This window comes from Heptranchias perlo, chromosome 44, assembly GCF_035084215.1.
Source record: "Heptranchias perlo isolate sHepPer1 chromosome 44, sHepPer1.hap1, whole genome shotgun sequence".
Classification (NCBI taxonomy): domain Eukaryota; kingdom Metazoa; phylum Chordata; class Chondrichthyes; order Hexanchiformes; family Hexanchidae; genus Heptranchias; species Heptranchias perlo.
The window spans coordinates 8,204,411-8,220,930 of record NC_090368.1 but is presented as its reverse complement, the minus strand read 5'-3'; the positions used below and the strand labels follow the sequence as shown (position 1 = coordinate 8,220,930).

Here is a 16,520-nt window from a genome sequence, read left to right as displayed (position 1 = left end):
GTGGAAGGTTTCACCCGTCTGCCACTCAGGACGGTTCCAGTTTGGGGGGGGGGGCAAATAAACCAGAAAGCTGCCCACTATAATCGGCCTGATCTGCGAGAGCAGCACTTTATATCTGAGTATGTACAAAAAGACAGACTCAGGGACAAGAGTGGATCGTACTTGAGCGAAGGGAGCAGCTCAAAGCCTGCACCCCAGCGGCTGTAATCCCTGTTTGCCACCACTAGATGCCGCACGCGCTCTGTAAACAACAGCACTGGCGCCAGTGGTGGGTGTAATACCCCTTTAGCACCACTAGATGTCTCTCCAACAGCCGCACTGGCGCCAGTGGTGGGTGTAATACCCCTTTAGCACCACCAGATGTCTCTCCAACAGCTGCACTGGCGCCAGTGGTGGGTGTAATACCCCTTTAGCACCACTAGATGTCTCTCCAACAGCCGCACTGGTGCCAGTGGTGGGTGTAATACCCCTCTAGCACCACTAGATGTCTCTCCAACAGCTGCACTGGCGCCAGTGGTGGGTGTAATACCCCTCTAGCACCACTAGATGTCTCTCCAACAGCCGCACTGGCGCCAGTGGTGGGTGTAATACCCCTTTAGCACCACCAGATGTCTCTCCAACAGCTGCACTGGCGCCAGTGGTGGGTGTAATACCCCTTTAGCACCACTAGATGTCTCTCCAACAGCCACACTGGCACCAGTGGTGGGTGTAACACCACGTGCCACCACTAGATGTCTCTCCAACAGCCGCACTGGCGCCAGTGGTGGGTGTAATACACCTTTATCACCACTAGATGTCTCTCCAACAGCCGCACAGGCGACACCTAGTGGCAGCTCCTCAGTACTGCCCGAGTTTTAAAAAAATATATCAAAACAAGTCTCGCAGGGTGGGGTTGGGAGGTGGGGCCGGCCGTTGTCAAAAAGGGACAAATGCTCCCAACGTTCCCCCCCCCCCCCCCACCTTCGTTCGTTGTGCTGCGACGCCGGGCGGTTGGGGCTGCTGCCTCTGACCTGCCGACGAAAGCGGGGGAGGGAAGGAGAGGGAGAGGGAGAGAGAGAGAGAGAGAGAGCCACTGCTTCCAAGGCCGGAGCTAAACTCTCCTCATCGAGCCTCAGCTCGCCTGCGCGGCAGACAGACCAATCGGCCAGAGTTTCGCAGTCCCGAACCAGAACTATTCACGGGTGGGCGAGGGGGCTGGAGACACACACACACACACACACACACACACATTTCTGATGTCCGACCCTTACTTTACAGCCTTGTGCGAGCAGAAGAGGGTCAAAGAGTCCGTCCCACATCCCTACAATGAAGTTAGCAATAGACACAAAGTACAATAATATTTGGGGGGATTGCTCCCCCTAAGCGTTGGGTAAGTACTGGGCACCAGTACAGGCACTGCATGCGGTGGGCAGCTCTCTTCACTTCTGCGTGCTAACAGACTGCGAGATGGGCCTGGGCGGGATCATGTCCAGCAGGTACTCGCGCTGACGGTCCGCCAGAGTCGACCCTTTCTGACCTCCGACCCCAGCGTTCAGATACGACATGTTGACCCCTGCAAAGGAAAAACAAGAGCGGCTGAGAACCAACCCCGAATCGGAAAGGCCGCTCCCCCCACCCCCTCCCTCCCCCGCCCCGGGAGAAGCTCGCTCTGGAGGGGAGGGGAGGGGGGGGGGTTGGGTTTTGCCCCAGTTAGAGGGCATGCCGGGAAACCACCTAATGGTGGGGTGTGCACTGGCACCTAGTGAACCCCACATTTCCACAGGGGCCGACAGCCCTCCCCATAGCTGACCCAAGTGCCCACTGTGATTGTAGACCACGAGACGCAGTCAGCTATTTGACCAGGAGATGCTTCTCAGAAGGAGCCTGACGGACCCTGACGTCATCTGCCAGGCTCGGTGGAGAGTGGGGAACCCTGGCTGACATTTCCCTCCCCAGATTAGGAGGCCGGGGGCGGAGCGGGGGTTGCGAAAGTCAGCTGTAGTGCCCGGGTTATAGCAACCAGCTCAATATAGACCAAGGAACCTGGGACCTTCCAGGCTGCAGGCCATCAGACGAGCTTCTTAACTGCTGCTCATCACCCTGCTGTCATGGAGATGCTGAGCAGGAGCCACCTGCTTCCCACAGGATAGGGAAGGGAATGGGAAGGGGGAGGGAATATATTCAGCAGGTCTGTTTTCCCCGAGTTCCTCTTGTGGTTCTCCCAGTGGCACTGGGGGTCTGAGAGTCAGGCCGCACCCAGTCTCACTGGGGCACTCAATGGGGCACTCTGCTTGCAATCTCTCTAGGGTTTCCCGCCTGCTAGGTGTCCCTAACTGGCCGAGAGCACGTGGCTGTGGGAAATGAAGGACTCGCGTTTCAGCCCCCTCCCCAATCTCCTGAAGGTGCTGACCCCCCCCCCCCCCAGCCCGAGGTACACTTCCGATTGTGCCGGGAGCCCTGTAGGACTTCACCCCGGTCGCCGTTGCCTTACGTGAGCCCGGCCGGTGAGTGTCAGCGGGCTCCTGGGACATGGAGCCCAGTCTGACCCTGATACCCGCACACAGACAGTTTCCAGCGAGGGTCACTGGTTAGTGTCGCTGGCCTTTCACCTCCCTAATCCAGGTGTGCTGGATTAACAACCCCACCAGAGACTGGGAATGGAACCGCAAGCCTTCCAGGTGTGTGTGGGTTAAGGGAAGTACTTGCATTTCTATAGAGCCTTTCACATCCTCAGGACTTCCCAGTGCAATTTGTAGCCAGTTAATTCCTTTTAAAGTGTAGTCACTGTGGTTTTGTAGGCAAATACTAGCTCTAGCCTGGGCTGCACTTTTACTCCAGGACACATTGGGGAACCCGTTCACACCCTGGACCACTGATGAACCAAATTAACTTCACACAACCACCATTATGAAGAGTAGAGCTCCCTCTACACTGTCCCATCAAACACTCCCAGGGCAGGTACAGGGTTAGATACAGAGTAAAGCTCCCTCTACACTGTCCCATCAAACACTCCCAGGGCAGGTACAGGGTTAGATACAGAGTAAAGCTCCCTCTACACTGTCCCATCAAACACTCCCAGGGCAGGTACAGGGTTAGATACAGAGTAAAGCTCCCTCTACACTGTCCCATCAAACACTCCCAGGGCAGGTACAGGGTTAGATACAGAGTAAAGCTCCCTCTACACTGTCCCATCAAACACTCCCAGGACAGGTACAGCACGGGTTAGATACAGAGTAAAGCTCCCTCTACACTGTCCCATCAAACACTCCCAGGGCAGGTACAGGGTTAGATACAGAGTAAAGCTCCCTCTACACTGTCCCATCAAACACTCCCAGGGCAGGTACAGGGTTAGATACAGAGTAAAGCTCCCTCTATACTGTCCCATCAAACACTCCCAGGGCAGGTACAGGGTTAGATACAGAGTAAAGCTCCCTCTACTCTGCACCACTGTGCATTTCCACAAGATTCAGTGGCCTGATGTAACAATAAGTTTTGCCCCAGAGCACAGTGCTGATCTGGGAAGACCTCACGAGTCTCGTACACTTACAAGGGAAAGCCAAGACACATTTTGGATGAAGATGCTGTAGGTCTAAGAAAGTTTCCCTCCACTGTTCCCCCCTCTCTTGAATAATGAATCTTGATTGGCACCACGGCCAAATCACCCTGCGGTTCCCCACCCCAGTAATCACTGTCGATATGCGCGCGTAGGCCGTGAGTGTAGGGAGGTTATTAGACTGGAGGGGGCGGGGGGAGCTGGATATCAATGTTTAACCCCAGCCTCACCTGATCTTGCGCACACGTGCACCTCGCAGCAGGGCTTGCTCGGGAGCGGGAACCGTGGCTGATTTTGAGTTCTGATCCCTTGCCCGGGGGCCCTGAGGCCAACTCCTGCTACTGCCCCTACTGAGACCAGCTAACTCAGCACAGGCCGGGGATGGATCCCGTCGCTCAGTGTAGTGCGATGCAGTTAGTCACCGAGTCATCTGGGGAACTCAGAGACATGCGCTACCTCCAGCAGCGGTGACAAGAGGTGCTGGAGTTATGCAAATCAAGTCACTGAGAGCAACGGGACGTTTCCAGATTATGGTGGGGGGCCTTCAACAAGGGCTACTCCTGGAACGCTGGGATCACACCTCCCTGCTCGAGGAATGGGGAGTGAGAGACAGTGATTCACTTCCACACTGTAAGATCAGGAACTGCAAGGGTTTACGCTGGTTAAACGTACAACTCTTTTCGGGCAACTCTTGTCACACTTCCCGAGGAGAGGTCGAGGCGGACTGGAGTCACTTAAAAGCTGGTGGGCCTTGTCTCCAGCTGGGTTCAAGGTGCACAGTCGCCACGTTACTCCCCTGGACAGAGGGCAGAAGCAGGCTGATCAACGATGACCACGTCAAGGTCCAGTTCTGTCCTCGCCTGATGCCCAGACATGCGCCCGTTGCGGGAATCACCGGTCGGCGATCAGCCGCGGAACCGCTGGTCCGTCTATTTACTCTTGGCCCCCACCCCCCCCCAACCTACCCCGAGGCCAACCACAGCGGCCCCCACCCCTCCCCACACCGCAATAGACCGCAAGACTCAGGTGGTCCCGCCTGGCTCGGCAACTCGGGAGGGCGATGCGTTTTGAACTGTGAACCCTTTAAGCCCGGGCGCACAGAAACTTGTATACAGTGAAAGCTGTGGAAACGGACAGCCCCAACAAAACGGACACCTGCAAAGGAACAGACACTGATCGAGAGCCCCAAATAACTCACACGGTAAAAGAGGCACTCTAAAACCACGGACGCACGCGCAGATTCCAAACTACGGACAGCCTTCAATGCGCCGAGCCCGTTTACAACTTAAAAACGCGGGTCAGTGGGTTTTGTGGAATGGGGAGCTCTTCACCCAGCACGCAGAGCGGCAGAGAAACCTTTCCACCTGTGCGGCTGACTGCTCGCACGGCCCTGGTCTCCGGGGGATAGAGCGGTTTCTCTGTCGCTATGGATGCTGGGTAAAAAACGCGCCATTCTCCCGGAAATTTCGACAGTACGTGCAACGACCATTTTGGAAAATGACACCTGTTTTAACAAAAAAGGACAGCTGATACCAGTCCGTACTGTAAGAGAATAAGCTGGAAGTCAAGAAACAAATGCTCTAAGGAGGTTTTGTGCCTTTCATTTGAATGGAGGTTTTGTGTCTACCTGAGCTTGTGAAGTATGGCCTCCGTCCTCGGTTCTGGGCTCCGCTCCGCATTGCATGCTTACCTGGCATGCCTAAGAGACCGCCGGCCACGTGCAGCTGGGGGCCCTGTGCGAAGTTGGACATCACACTACGGGCAGAGGTGTGGAGCCCTCGTTGGAGTGACGACTGCGACTGAGGCGGTTGCTGGAAGAGGCAAGAGGAGAAATGCATTGTTAGGTGACCAGAGTGACACAAACCATTGGGCAGCACAGCAGGTTAGGGACTGCTCCATCATCGCTCGGACCGGGGTTCAGCTGCAGCCCAGACTAGTGGGATCAATGCCTGCTCGTTCCACTTGCTAACCTGGGAGTGTTTGATGGGACAGTGTAGAGGGAGCTTTATTCTGTATCTAACCCAGGCTGTACCTGCCCTGGGAGTGTTTGATGGGACAGTGTAGAGGGAGCTTTACTCTGTATCTAACCCTGTACCTGCCCTGGGAGTGTTTGATGGGACAGTGTAGAGGGAGCTTCACTCTGTATCTGACCCGCGCTGTACCTGCCCTGGGAGTGTTTGATGGGACAGTGTAGAGGGAGCTTTACTCTGCATCTAACCCGTGCTGTAACTGCCCTGGGAGAGTTTGATGGGTCAGTGTAGAGGGAGCTTTACTCTGTATCTAACCCTGTACCTGCCCTGGGAGTGTTTGATGGGACAGTGTAGAGGGAGCTTTTCTCTGTATCTAACCTGTGCTGTACCTGCCCTGGGAGTGTTTGATGGGTCAGTGTAGAGGGAGCTTTACTCTGCATCTAACCCGTGCTGTACCTGCCCTGGGAGTGTTTGATGGGACAGTGTAGAGGGAGCTTTACTCTGTATCTAACCCGTGCTGTACCTGCCCTGGCAGTGTTTGATGGGACAGTGTAGAGGGAGCTTTACTCTGTATCTAACCCGTGCTGTACCTGCCCTGGGAGTGTTTGATGGGACAGTGTAGAGGGAGCTTTACTCTGTAAATAACCCGCGGGAGTGTCCAATCTTTTAAAAAGGAGCTAAGACGGACCCGGGTAACTATAGGCCCATTTGTTTGACGTCAGTAATAGAGACGATGCTAGAGGGAATCATTAGAGATGCAATATAAGATTACTTGGACAGTGAAGGATATATCTGAGACCCCCAACATGGCTGCAAAAAAAAGAGGGCCTGTCTTACTAATTTGTTTGTATATTTTTGAAGAAGTTACCAAGATGGAGGATGAGGGAAGCCCAGTAGGCATTGTCTACTTAGACTTCCAAAAAGCTTTTGACAAGGTACCACACAAGAGGCTTCTCTACAAGATCGAAGCCTCTGGTATTAGTGATAATACACTGAGCTGGATTGAGAACTGGCTGCAAGGACGTTGGCAGAAAGTAGACGGATTTGGATTTGTTTGGAGACCGGTCACCGGTGATATCCCGCAGGGATCGGTGTTGGGACCGTTGCTCTTTACTATTTTTATTGAGCTGAGTGTCGGGGGCACGATCTGCAGATGAAACCAAGATCTGTGTGGGCTTGGGGACTGCAGACGATGCTCGGCTGCTTCAGGCGGATCTTGGTGTGTTGGGGGGACTGGGCTCGGGACTGGCAAATGATGTTTAATTTGGAGAAGTGCAGTGTTATGTATGTGGGCAGGGCAAACGCTCAACATACAGACACCCTTCAGGGAAAAGCATTAAAGCAGGTGGAACAAGAAAGAGAGATCTGGGCATAGATCTCAAAAGGTTCATGAACAATACCGTGAAGCGATCGCCTGAGTGAACAGAGTGCGAGGGTGTATTTATAGGATATCACAGTAAGACAAAACATACCATCCTTTATCCTTGTACATGAGCGTGGTCAGGCCTCAGTTAGAATAGTGTCCAGTTTTGGTCTCCTCACATGATGGGAGATATTGAGGCTTTGGAAAGGGTGCAGTGGGGGGGCCACTAGTCTAATTCCCTGTTCAAAGCATCTTAGTTACCCAGATACGCTCAAAGAGCTGGGACTCTACACTTTAGAGAAGCGTAGACTTAGGGGCGATCTGATCAAGGTTTATAAGATGATGAAAGGAATAGAATGTGTTTGTGTAGACAGCTTGTTTCAAACTGAATACGTTCGGGGAGGACCTGGGGTCACAATCTCGAGTTGTGTAAGGCCAGATCTCGGTTGGATGTCAGGAGGCGGCTCTTTTCCCACAGAACACTGGGCCTCTGGAAACAGGCTGCCGTCTCATGCGGTGGACACCGATTTGCTGGTTGGGGCGGAGATCACCTCGTACAGGAGGTCGGTAACCGTAATCAAGGCCAGAGTGGTCTCCTGGACTCGTTTCGGTCGCCTAAAAGGGTCGGAGAGAAATTTGCCAGGATCCCCCCACAAGAATTGGCCTGGGGATTTTTAATCTGGTTTGTCACCTTTCCTAGGAGATCACATGGCTTCCGGGTGGGGTAGGGAGTGTCTGTACTGTGGCGCACGAGGCATGGCAGTTGTGTGCGACAGGCTGGGTGGACCAGAGGGTCTTCTCCTGTCCGCTACTGTTCGTACGCTCCTGCGACTTTAATGCTCTTTCTGGACAGAAGAATCAAGACAGGCCGAACGGCCTCCCGCTGATCTGTGGACTCCTGACAGACCGCGCTGGGCCTTTCTCAGCGTGTCCGCTTCGAGGTCGGACCTCGAGCACTCGTGCCTCTCCCTCGGGCGGGGGCGGGCGCCTACCTGTCGGAGGGGGTGGTGCCTGATGACGGGCTCGGACTTGTTCATCGCCACGCCGGCGGACACGGCCGTGGGGGAGGCGGACACGGCCGTGGCTTGCTGCTGTATCCGCTGTTCGATTTCCTGCGGAGGGCGACAGAGAAACCAAAAACGATCAGGTATAAGTTCATGAAACCCGGCGCACTGAGTTCGGGGCGAGGGGGACACAACAACAACGACAACTTCCATTTATACAGCGCCTTTAACGTGGCAAAACGTCCCAAGGCGTTTCACAGGAGCGTTATTCGTCAAAATTTGACACCGGGTCACATAAAGAACTATTAGGACAGGTGAGGTAGGTTTGAAGGAGCAGAGAGAGGGAGAGAGGGTCAGAGAGGGAATTTCAGAGATTAAGGCCTGGAGTGCTGAACACCCCTCCCCAACCGGTGAAACCCCAGCTAGTGTCACCGTGATCAGGACTGGAGAGGAGTTCCCCACAGTGAGCTGGTGGGTAACTGCACAACCCAGTGAGCCACAGTGATACCGGGGCTAAAAGGGTTAAATTACGAGGACAGGTCGCACAGTCTGGGCTTGTATTCCCTCGAGTGTAGAAGATTAAGGGGTGATCTAATCGAGGTGTTTAAGAGGATTAAAGGATTTGATAGGGTCGATAGAGAGAAACTATTTCCTCTGGTGGGGGGAGTCCAGAACAAGGGGGCAGAACCTTAAAATTAGAGCCGGGCCGTTCAGGGGTGATGTCAGGAAGCACTTCCTCACACAAAGGGGAAATCTGGAACTCTCTCCCCCAAAAAGCTGTTGAGGCCGGGGGTCAATTGGAAATTTCAAAACTGAGATCGATAGATTTTTCTGGGTATTGAGGGTTACGGAACCAAGGCGGATAGATGGAGTTAAGATACAGATCAGCCATGATCTAATTGAATGGCGGAACAGGCTTGAGGGGCTGAATGGCCACCAGTTCCTATGAACAGAAGGCCCAGTCTGTGCTGAAAAAGCTGATTTAAAAAAAAAATTATTCTCAGAATGTGGGCGTCGCTGGCAAGGCTGGCATTTACTGCCCATCCCTTAGTCACCCTGAGAAGGTGGTGGTGGGCTGCCTTGTTGAACCACTGGGTAGCGATTTGATATGACTGAGGGGCTTGCTCAGCCACTTCAGAGGGCAGCTATGAGTCAACCACGTTGGTGTGGGGACTGGTCACTCGTATACCAGACTAGGTAAGGACAGCAGGTTTCCTTCCCTAAAGGGTTGGGTTTTTATGACAATCCAACAGCTTTGATGGTCACTTTTACTGCTACTCACAATTTTATTTCCAGATTTTTTAAGATTGAGTCCAGATTCTCAACCTGCCGCGGTGGGATTTGAACTCATGTTCTCTAAATGACTAATCTGGTAACATAACCACTACACCGCCGTACCCAGGGATCGCAGCTCAGGCTCCTGTGGGGTGTCTCAGCGCCTGTAACCTGGGCTGAGGGGCCCCGTCCTCGTCGCTCGCCAGTGACTCCTGCTGGTGACTGCAGGAAACGCAGAGCGACGCTCCCCACGGTCCTATGCTTACTGACCGTCAGCAGTTAAGACTCGCACACGCCAGGGAGGTGAGGGGGGGGGGAATACGGATTGGGGGGCGAACGGACGGGTACAGGTGTACGAAGCAGCACAGAACGCGGCACCTGTTCCTGCTGCAAAGCCTTCACGAACGCGGTCTTCAGCCGATTGGTGTGCTCTGCCTTCAGCGCTTTCTTCTGGTTAGACGTCACGCACTGCTCGCACAGGATGCTGCCGTTCTTCTCCTGCTTCCAGTGGGGGGTGAAGTCCGTCCGACACTGGGAGCAGACGAAGGGGTCGATCTGACAGAGCTGGAAACGCCCCTTTCCTGGAGCAAGGGAGGGAAAAAAACAACGTTAAATCGCGATACACGGTGATGGGTGGTGAGCGGGTGAGCGGACTGAGCCGAGGTCGCCTCTTCACAAACCTCTACTCGTGTGGAGCTTGTGCCCCCTGCTGGCTGGGAAGTCATCTGCAGCAGCTTCACTGCTCACGATTCGGGGGGGGGGGGGCGGGGGTGAGGGGGTGATGCCCCCCACAGTTAAATAGCCACTTGGCACTCGCTGCCCAGGATCGCACTTGAACAGCAGCGATTTGGGGGAGGTCCCAGAGGAGCAACGGACGCCTGTGGAACTGAACCCCAGCAAGACTCGGCGCAGTCAGCAGCGATGGGGAGAAGGTCGGACAATAACAAATAGATAGTGCGCCTTTTGGGAGGAAGAATGAGGAGAGGCAATATCAACTGAATGATGCAGTTTTAAAGGGGGTGCAGGAACAGAGAGACCTGGGGGTTTGCATACAGAAATCTTTGAAGGTGGCAGGACAAGTCGATAAAGCTGTTTTAAAAAAGCGTACGGGATCCTATAAATAGAGGTATAGAGTATAAAGGCAAGGGAGTTGTGCTAAACCTTTATAAATCACTGGTTAGGCTCCAGCTGGAGGATTGTGTCCAATTCTGGGCACTGCACTTTAGGAAGGATGTCAAGGCCTTGGAGAGGGTGCAGAGGAGATTTACTAGAATGGTACCAGTTATGTGGAGAGACTGGAGAAGCTGGGATTGTTCTCCTTAGAGCAGAGAAGGTTAAGGGGAGATTTAATCGAGGTGTTCAAAATTATTTGGGGTTTTGAGAGAGTAAATAAGGAGAAACTGTTTCCAGTGGCAGGAGGGTCGGTAACCAGAGGACACAGATTGAAGATAATCGGCAAAACAACCAGAGGGGAGATGAGGAGAATTTTTTTTACGCAGCGATATGTTCTGGTCTGGAATGCGCTGCCTGAAAGGGCGGTGGAAGCAGATTCAATCGTAACTTTCAAAAGGAAATTGGATAAATATTTGAAAAGGAAAAATTTGCAGGGCTACGGGGAAAGAGCAAGGGATGGGGAATGGGGGACTAATTGGACAGCTCTTTCAAAGAGCCGGCACAGGCACGATGGGCCGAACGGCCTCCTTCTGTGCTGTGCGATTCTATAGGTAGGAGGAAAAGACTGGACCGGCCCCTCACCTTGGCTCTCGATGACGCTCTGCACCACCTCCTCCAGTCCCAGCATGTAGATGAACTCGTTGTTGGCCGCGCTGGGCAGGAAGTTGAGGAGCGGAGGGGAGGGCTTGGGCGGAGGGATTTCCAGCAGCGTTTTCTCCAGCTGCTTGCGCAGGGCCAGCTTGGCCGCGGCCTGGCTGCTGGCTGGGTCGCTCAGGCCGCCGGGGCTGGACATGGCGGGGCTGACCGCCGTCGTCAGGCTGGACTGGACGTGCGGGGAGACGTTCATGTAGATGGTGGATGGAGTGGTCCGAGGCGACGGGATGGAGGAGCCGGCCTGCTGGAGAGAAGAGGGCGTTAGCAGAGGCGTCAGCCTGGCGATAACAGCTCAAGACAATTACAATCCGCCCGTAACGAGAGATACGGATAGTGACTGAGGCCTGGTGGTGTCACAGGTGGCAGCCGTGGCTCAGTGGATAACAGTCTCGCCTCGGAGTCAGAAGGTCGTGGGTTCGAGCCCCACTCCAGAGGCTTAAGCCCAAAATCCAGGCCGACACTCCCAGTGCCAATACTGAGGGAGTGCTGCACTGTCGGAGGTGCCGTCTTTCAGATGAGACATTAAATCCTTAAAGAAAGAAAGAAAGAATTTGCATTTATACAGCGCCTTTCAGGACGTCTCAAAACTCTTTACAGCCAACGAAGTACTTTTGAAGTGTAGTCACTGTTGTAAAGTAGGAAACGCAGCAGCCAATTTGCGCACAGCAAGATCCCACAAGCAGCAATGTGATAATGACCAGATCATCTGTTTTAGCGATTTTAGTTGAGGAATAAATACTGGACACCGGGGAGAACTCCCCCTGCTCTTCTTCCAGTAGTGGCCGTGGGATTTTTTACGTCCACCTGACAGGGGCAGACGGGGGGTCTCAGTTAATGTCTCATCCGAAAGACGGCACCTCTGACAGTGCAGCACTCCCTCAGTACTGGCACCGGGGGTGTCGGACTGGATTATGGGGACTCGAAACCACGACCTTCTGAGCCAGAGCCGAGAGACTGCTACCCCCTGGTTAAGGGAGAAACGTTGGCTGAGGCAATGCGAGGAATCCACGCTCTCCTGGAAACATTCAGCTGAACAGGCAAATGGGGCCTCGCTGCAATGTCTCATCGAAAGGAAGGCACCTCTCACAGTGAAGTGTTGGTCTAGACTATGTGCTCAAACCCACATCCTCCTGATCTGAAAACGAGAGGGCTGCCAACTGATCCCAGCTCAGAGAAATCAATAAATTATTAATAAAATCACCAAGGGCTGCCAATTTTTCTCAAGCTCCCTCACTCTGCGTCGCCTGCAGTCACTGAGGTTTTCAATTGGTTTAGATGCCAGCCATGGCTCAGTGGTAGCACATTTGCCTCTGTGTCACTGGATCGTGGGTTCAGGAGACTTGAGCTCCAAATCTAGGCTCGCACTCCCAGGGAGGGAGTGCTGGAAAAGTCAGCAAGGGCTCCCCCCCACGTCCCGATCCGGCCATCCCTGTTGGACAGGATTCGGCGTGGCCGTGATGCATGCCACAGTTGAACAGCCCACCGAAGCTCACTGTCTACGGGTGAGGTGTGAAGGATGGTCCGTTTGGGCGGGGAGAGGGGAGGGGGGACTGCCAGGGCCCATGGAATCGTACCTCAGCCAAAGACGCCATCTTCAGGGGGAAGTGGGGGAACCAAAAGAAGACGAGGGGGAACAAATAGAAATGAGACAATTTCAATTTGCATCTGTGAAACGATTCAACAAATAGATCAATGCAGACAGAGACAGGCAGAGACAGGCAGCCAGAGACAGGCAGGCAGAGACAGGCAGGCAGACAGAGACAGGCAGGCAGACAGAGACAGGCAGAGACAGGCAGGCAGACAGAGACAGGCAGAGACAGGCAGACAGAGACAGGCAGAGACAGGCAGGCAGAGGCAGACAGAGACAGGCAGGCAGACAGAGACAGGCAGAGACAGGCAGGCAGCCAGAGACAGGCAGAGACAGGCAGGCAGCCAGAGACAGGCAGAGACAGGCAGGCAGACAGAGAGCGCATCACTGACCTTCTGGTAGGTGCCGGCTGGATTCTGACTGGACACCGGGCTGTGGATGAGGCCTGGCTTCGCGATCCTCATGCTCTGCATCTGGGCCGGGCTGGGTGCGATCACCCGCTGGGACATGAGCAGCTGCGGCAGGGTGCTGTTGGGAACCGACCTGATGACCGGGTGACCCTGCTCGAGAAGACAGAGAGACAAGAGGCACTGGAAGAATGCAGATTGACTGGCAGGGATACGAGCAATCACGGGAAGGTGTGAACAAGTACATCAGTTACCACCCCCTCCCCCCCAACCCTTACCGCACCTGGCCCAGGACGGGAGGGAGACTACCCGCTGCCGGGGCCTCTACCATCTGGTGCTGTTGATAAGGATCGGACAGGTTTCCTGAGGCAACACGGACTGCACTTAGTGTCAGTCTCACACAACCCAGCCCTTTCAAAGCCAGTAATTTGGAGGGAGGGAGAAAGGGGAGAGAGGGAGAGCGGAGGGGAGGGAGAGAGTGAGAGCGAAGGGGAGGGAGGGAGGGAGAGTGAAGGGGAGGGAGCGTGAGCCATGGGGAGGCAGGGAGGGGGAGCAAAGGGGAGGGAGGGATGGGAGAGCGGAAGGGGAGGGAGGGAGGGAGAGCGAAGGGGAGGGAGGGAGAGCAAAGGGGAGGGAGGGAGGGAGAGCGAAGGGGAGGGAGGGAGGGAAAGCGAAGGGGAGGGAGGGAGAGAGCGGAAGGGGAGGGAGGGAGAGCGAAGGGGAGGGAGGGAGAGCGAAGGGGAGGGAGGGAGGGAGGGAGAGCGAAGGGGAGGGAGGGAGAGCAAAAGGGAGGGAGAGCGAAAGGGAGGGAGAGGGAAAGAAGGGGAGGGAGAGGGAAAGAAGGGGAGGGAAAGAGAAAAAAGGGGAGGGAGAGAGAAAAAAGGGGAGGGAGAGAGAAAGAAGGGGAGTGGGAAAGAAGGGGAGGGAGAGAGAAGGGAAATTTTTCATTTACCAGGGGTTTTGGCACAGTTATGAGCCAATGGGAATCCCCATTTGTAAGGACAGATAATATGCGTCCCTGCCCTCAGAGTTGAAGCTATCGATACTTCAAACCCCACCCGGGTCAGGTTTAGTAAAGAAGGGCGGGAGGGATGGAGGAGGAGGACATGTTGGGGTAAAAACAGTATGTTGGGAACAGTGCAGCTCGAATGAACACAGAACTGGCAACGTTTTTTCTGTTAACCATGTTTAAAAGTCCATAAATATAGACAGACCAGGAAGGCAATTCCAAAACAGTTCACAAACTCAAATCTTTGAAGGTGGCAGGACAAGTTGAGAAGGCTGTTAAAAAAACATACGGGATCCTGAGCTTTATAAACGAGGCATAGAGTACAAAAGTAAGGAAGTTATGCTAAACCCTTTATAAATCACTGGTTAGGCCCCAGCTGGAGTATTGTGTCCAATTCTGGGCACCGCACTTTAGGAAGGATGACAAGGCCTTGGAGAGGGTGCAGAGGAGATTTACTAGAATGGTACCAGGGATGAGGGACTTCAGTTATGTGGAGAGACTGGAGAAGCTGGGATTGTTCTCCTTAGAGCAGAGAAGGTTAAGGGGAGATTTAATCGAGGTGTTCAAAATCATGAAGGGTTTTGATAGAGTAAATAAGGAGAAACTGTTTCCAGTGGCAGGAGGGTCGGGAACCAGAGGACACAGATTTAAGGTGATCGACAAAAGAGCCAGAGGGGGAGATGAGGAGGATTTTTTCCACGCAGCGAGTTGTTCTGATCTGGAATTCACTGCCTGAAAGGGCGGTGGAAGCAGATTCAATAATAACTTTCAAAAGGGAATTGGATAAATAGTTTTGAAGGGGAAAAATTTGCAGGGCCCTGGGGAAAGAGCAGGGGGAGTGGTGCTAATTGGATAGCTCTTTCAAAGAGCCGGCACAGGCACGATGGGCCGAATGGTCTGCCTCTTACTGTAGGATTCTGTCAGCTGAGGGAGCAGTTGCGGCCACTGATTCCACAGTGTCAGAGGCTGAGCTATGAGGGTAGATCGGAGAAGCTTGTGCTTTGCAGCCTGGAAAGGAGGCGTTTAAGAGGTGATCTTATGTAGGGGTACGAGACGGTTAATGACATGGAAGAGGTCAGTCCACAATATTATTCTGTTAAATTGCGAGAGCAAGACAAACGGATAAGGGGAGTTCTTCAGAGAGAGAGAGCGTGATCAAGGCTTGGAATGGACTCCCAGAGGAGGGGGGAGATCCCTTGGATCATCTAACAACCAATTAGGAGGGCACTTTATTCCGGATGGACAGACTAAGATGGGCCTTCCTCATTCATATATCGTGAATTGGCCTCAGTGCTCCAAGGGGAAAACAATGACAAAAAGAGAGATCAGCCAGGATTCCTGCTCCTGACAGCTGTCCAGTGACCCCTCTGCTGGTAAGTGTCAGGGAGAGGGCACAATTAGCCTTGGCTGTGATGCCCCACATGGATCAATAGTCTGCTGACACTCCCCTTGTCTAAGCTGACACACGAAGAATGTCCATTTGGGGACGGGGGCGGGGGGAGTACAGGAGGGGCCCTGGAAACCTGAAGGACTGTTCTCCGGCAAGATCCAGAGCCCTCAGGCGAGGGAAGGCTGCAGAGGAACTTGCTGAGGGCGTGAGGCTGGAGTCACCTGGAGGAATGCAATTCTTTATTAGCGTGCAGTCACATGAGGGGAACGACACTGAAAATAGCAAACTTCATCAGTGTGCTGTGCTTTAGTTTGCACACAAGGCACGCTACCTCGCGATGATACTTCGAACCGGACTGGGCAGACGACGCTCTCTGCGCTGCACTGACCTGGGCTCCTCGCAGGTTCTGAGGGTCCAATCCCTGAGACATGGGCCGGGATGGCGGCTTGGACAGCACCTGCTGACCGCCTTGAGCCAGCGAGGGCTGGACGACAGACGCTGCGTTCTGTACGACAGGAACCTTGCGTACCAAAAAACAGAAACCACACAACGGTTACCACACAAATATGGGTCGAGATCACCAACAGCGGGAGCCTCAAGGCTGAAAGTTTCAATGACTCCCTCCTTACATTTTTGGTCGCGTGAGACATGACATGCGGTAAGTGTAAGAGGCTTGGGAGGAACAGGTGACGATAGGCCTATGGTTCCCAGAGCTCTCCAGCACTGGGGTTTTCCTCACCAGACAGGCGCTGTTGTAGACTAAATGATAGAGATTGTTTGCTATGATTAGTCAACAACTCCATTATCATTGCATCTTGGGACTGCCAGGTTGGTAGCCATTCCCAGAGAGTAGTGAGCCTCTGGAACGTGTTGCCGGCTGGTGTGGTCGGTGCCGACTCTCCGAGGGAGCTGGACCAGACTGGGGCAGAGATCGCATCATATAGAAGGAAAGTATCTTTCTAGATAACACACTTGGTCCGTGTGATCTCCTGGACTGGGTGCGATCGCCCGTGAGGAATTTCCCTTATTGGCCCTGTTTTTTTTTTCTGTTCCTTTGCCTCTCCCAGATCATTACGTGGCGTCGGTGGGGGGAATCTCGTCACGGTGCTCGGGCCAGCACGGTGTGTGGGGCAGGCCTTGGTGGACCAGGTGGTC

The 16,520-nt window shown here is 53.9% G+C and overlaps 1 protein-coding gene across 3 annotated transcripts in view; it reads right to left on the bottom strand.

Moving 5' to 3' along the window:
- Positions 1-461: 461 nt before the first annotated feature.
- The window catches only part of gatad2b (GATA zinc finger domain containing 2B), a 129,946-nt gene continuing 113,887 nt past the window's right edge, over positions 462-16,520 (bottom strand). Inside the window, exons 6-12 of one of the 3 annotated variants that reach the window (XM_067976083.1) lie at positions 15,754-15,885; positions 12,952-13,119; positions 10,900-11,215; positions 9,523-9,725; positions 7,858-7,977; positions 5,160-5,343; positions 462-1,552 (exon numbers count right to left, since the gene is read on the bottom strand). In XM_067976083.1, coding sequence (XP_067832184.1) covers positions 1,419-1,552; positions 5,160-5,343; positions 7,858-7,977; positions 9,523-9,725; positions 10,900-11,215; positions 12,952-13,119; positions 15,754-15,885 — 1,257 coding nt within the window. In that variant the 3' untranslated portion in view covers positions 462-1,418. The remainder of the gene's footprint in view (positions 1,553-5,159; positions 5,344-7,857; positions 7,978-9,522; positions 9,726-10,899; positions 11,216-12,951; positions 13,120-15,753; positions 15,886-16,520) is intronic. The other 2 variants (XM_067976082.1, XM_067976081.1) reach the window with 2 other exon arrangements.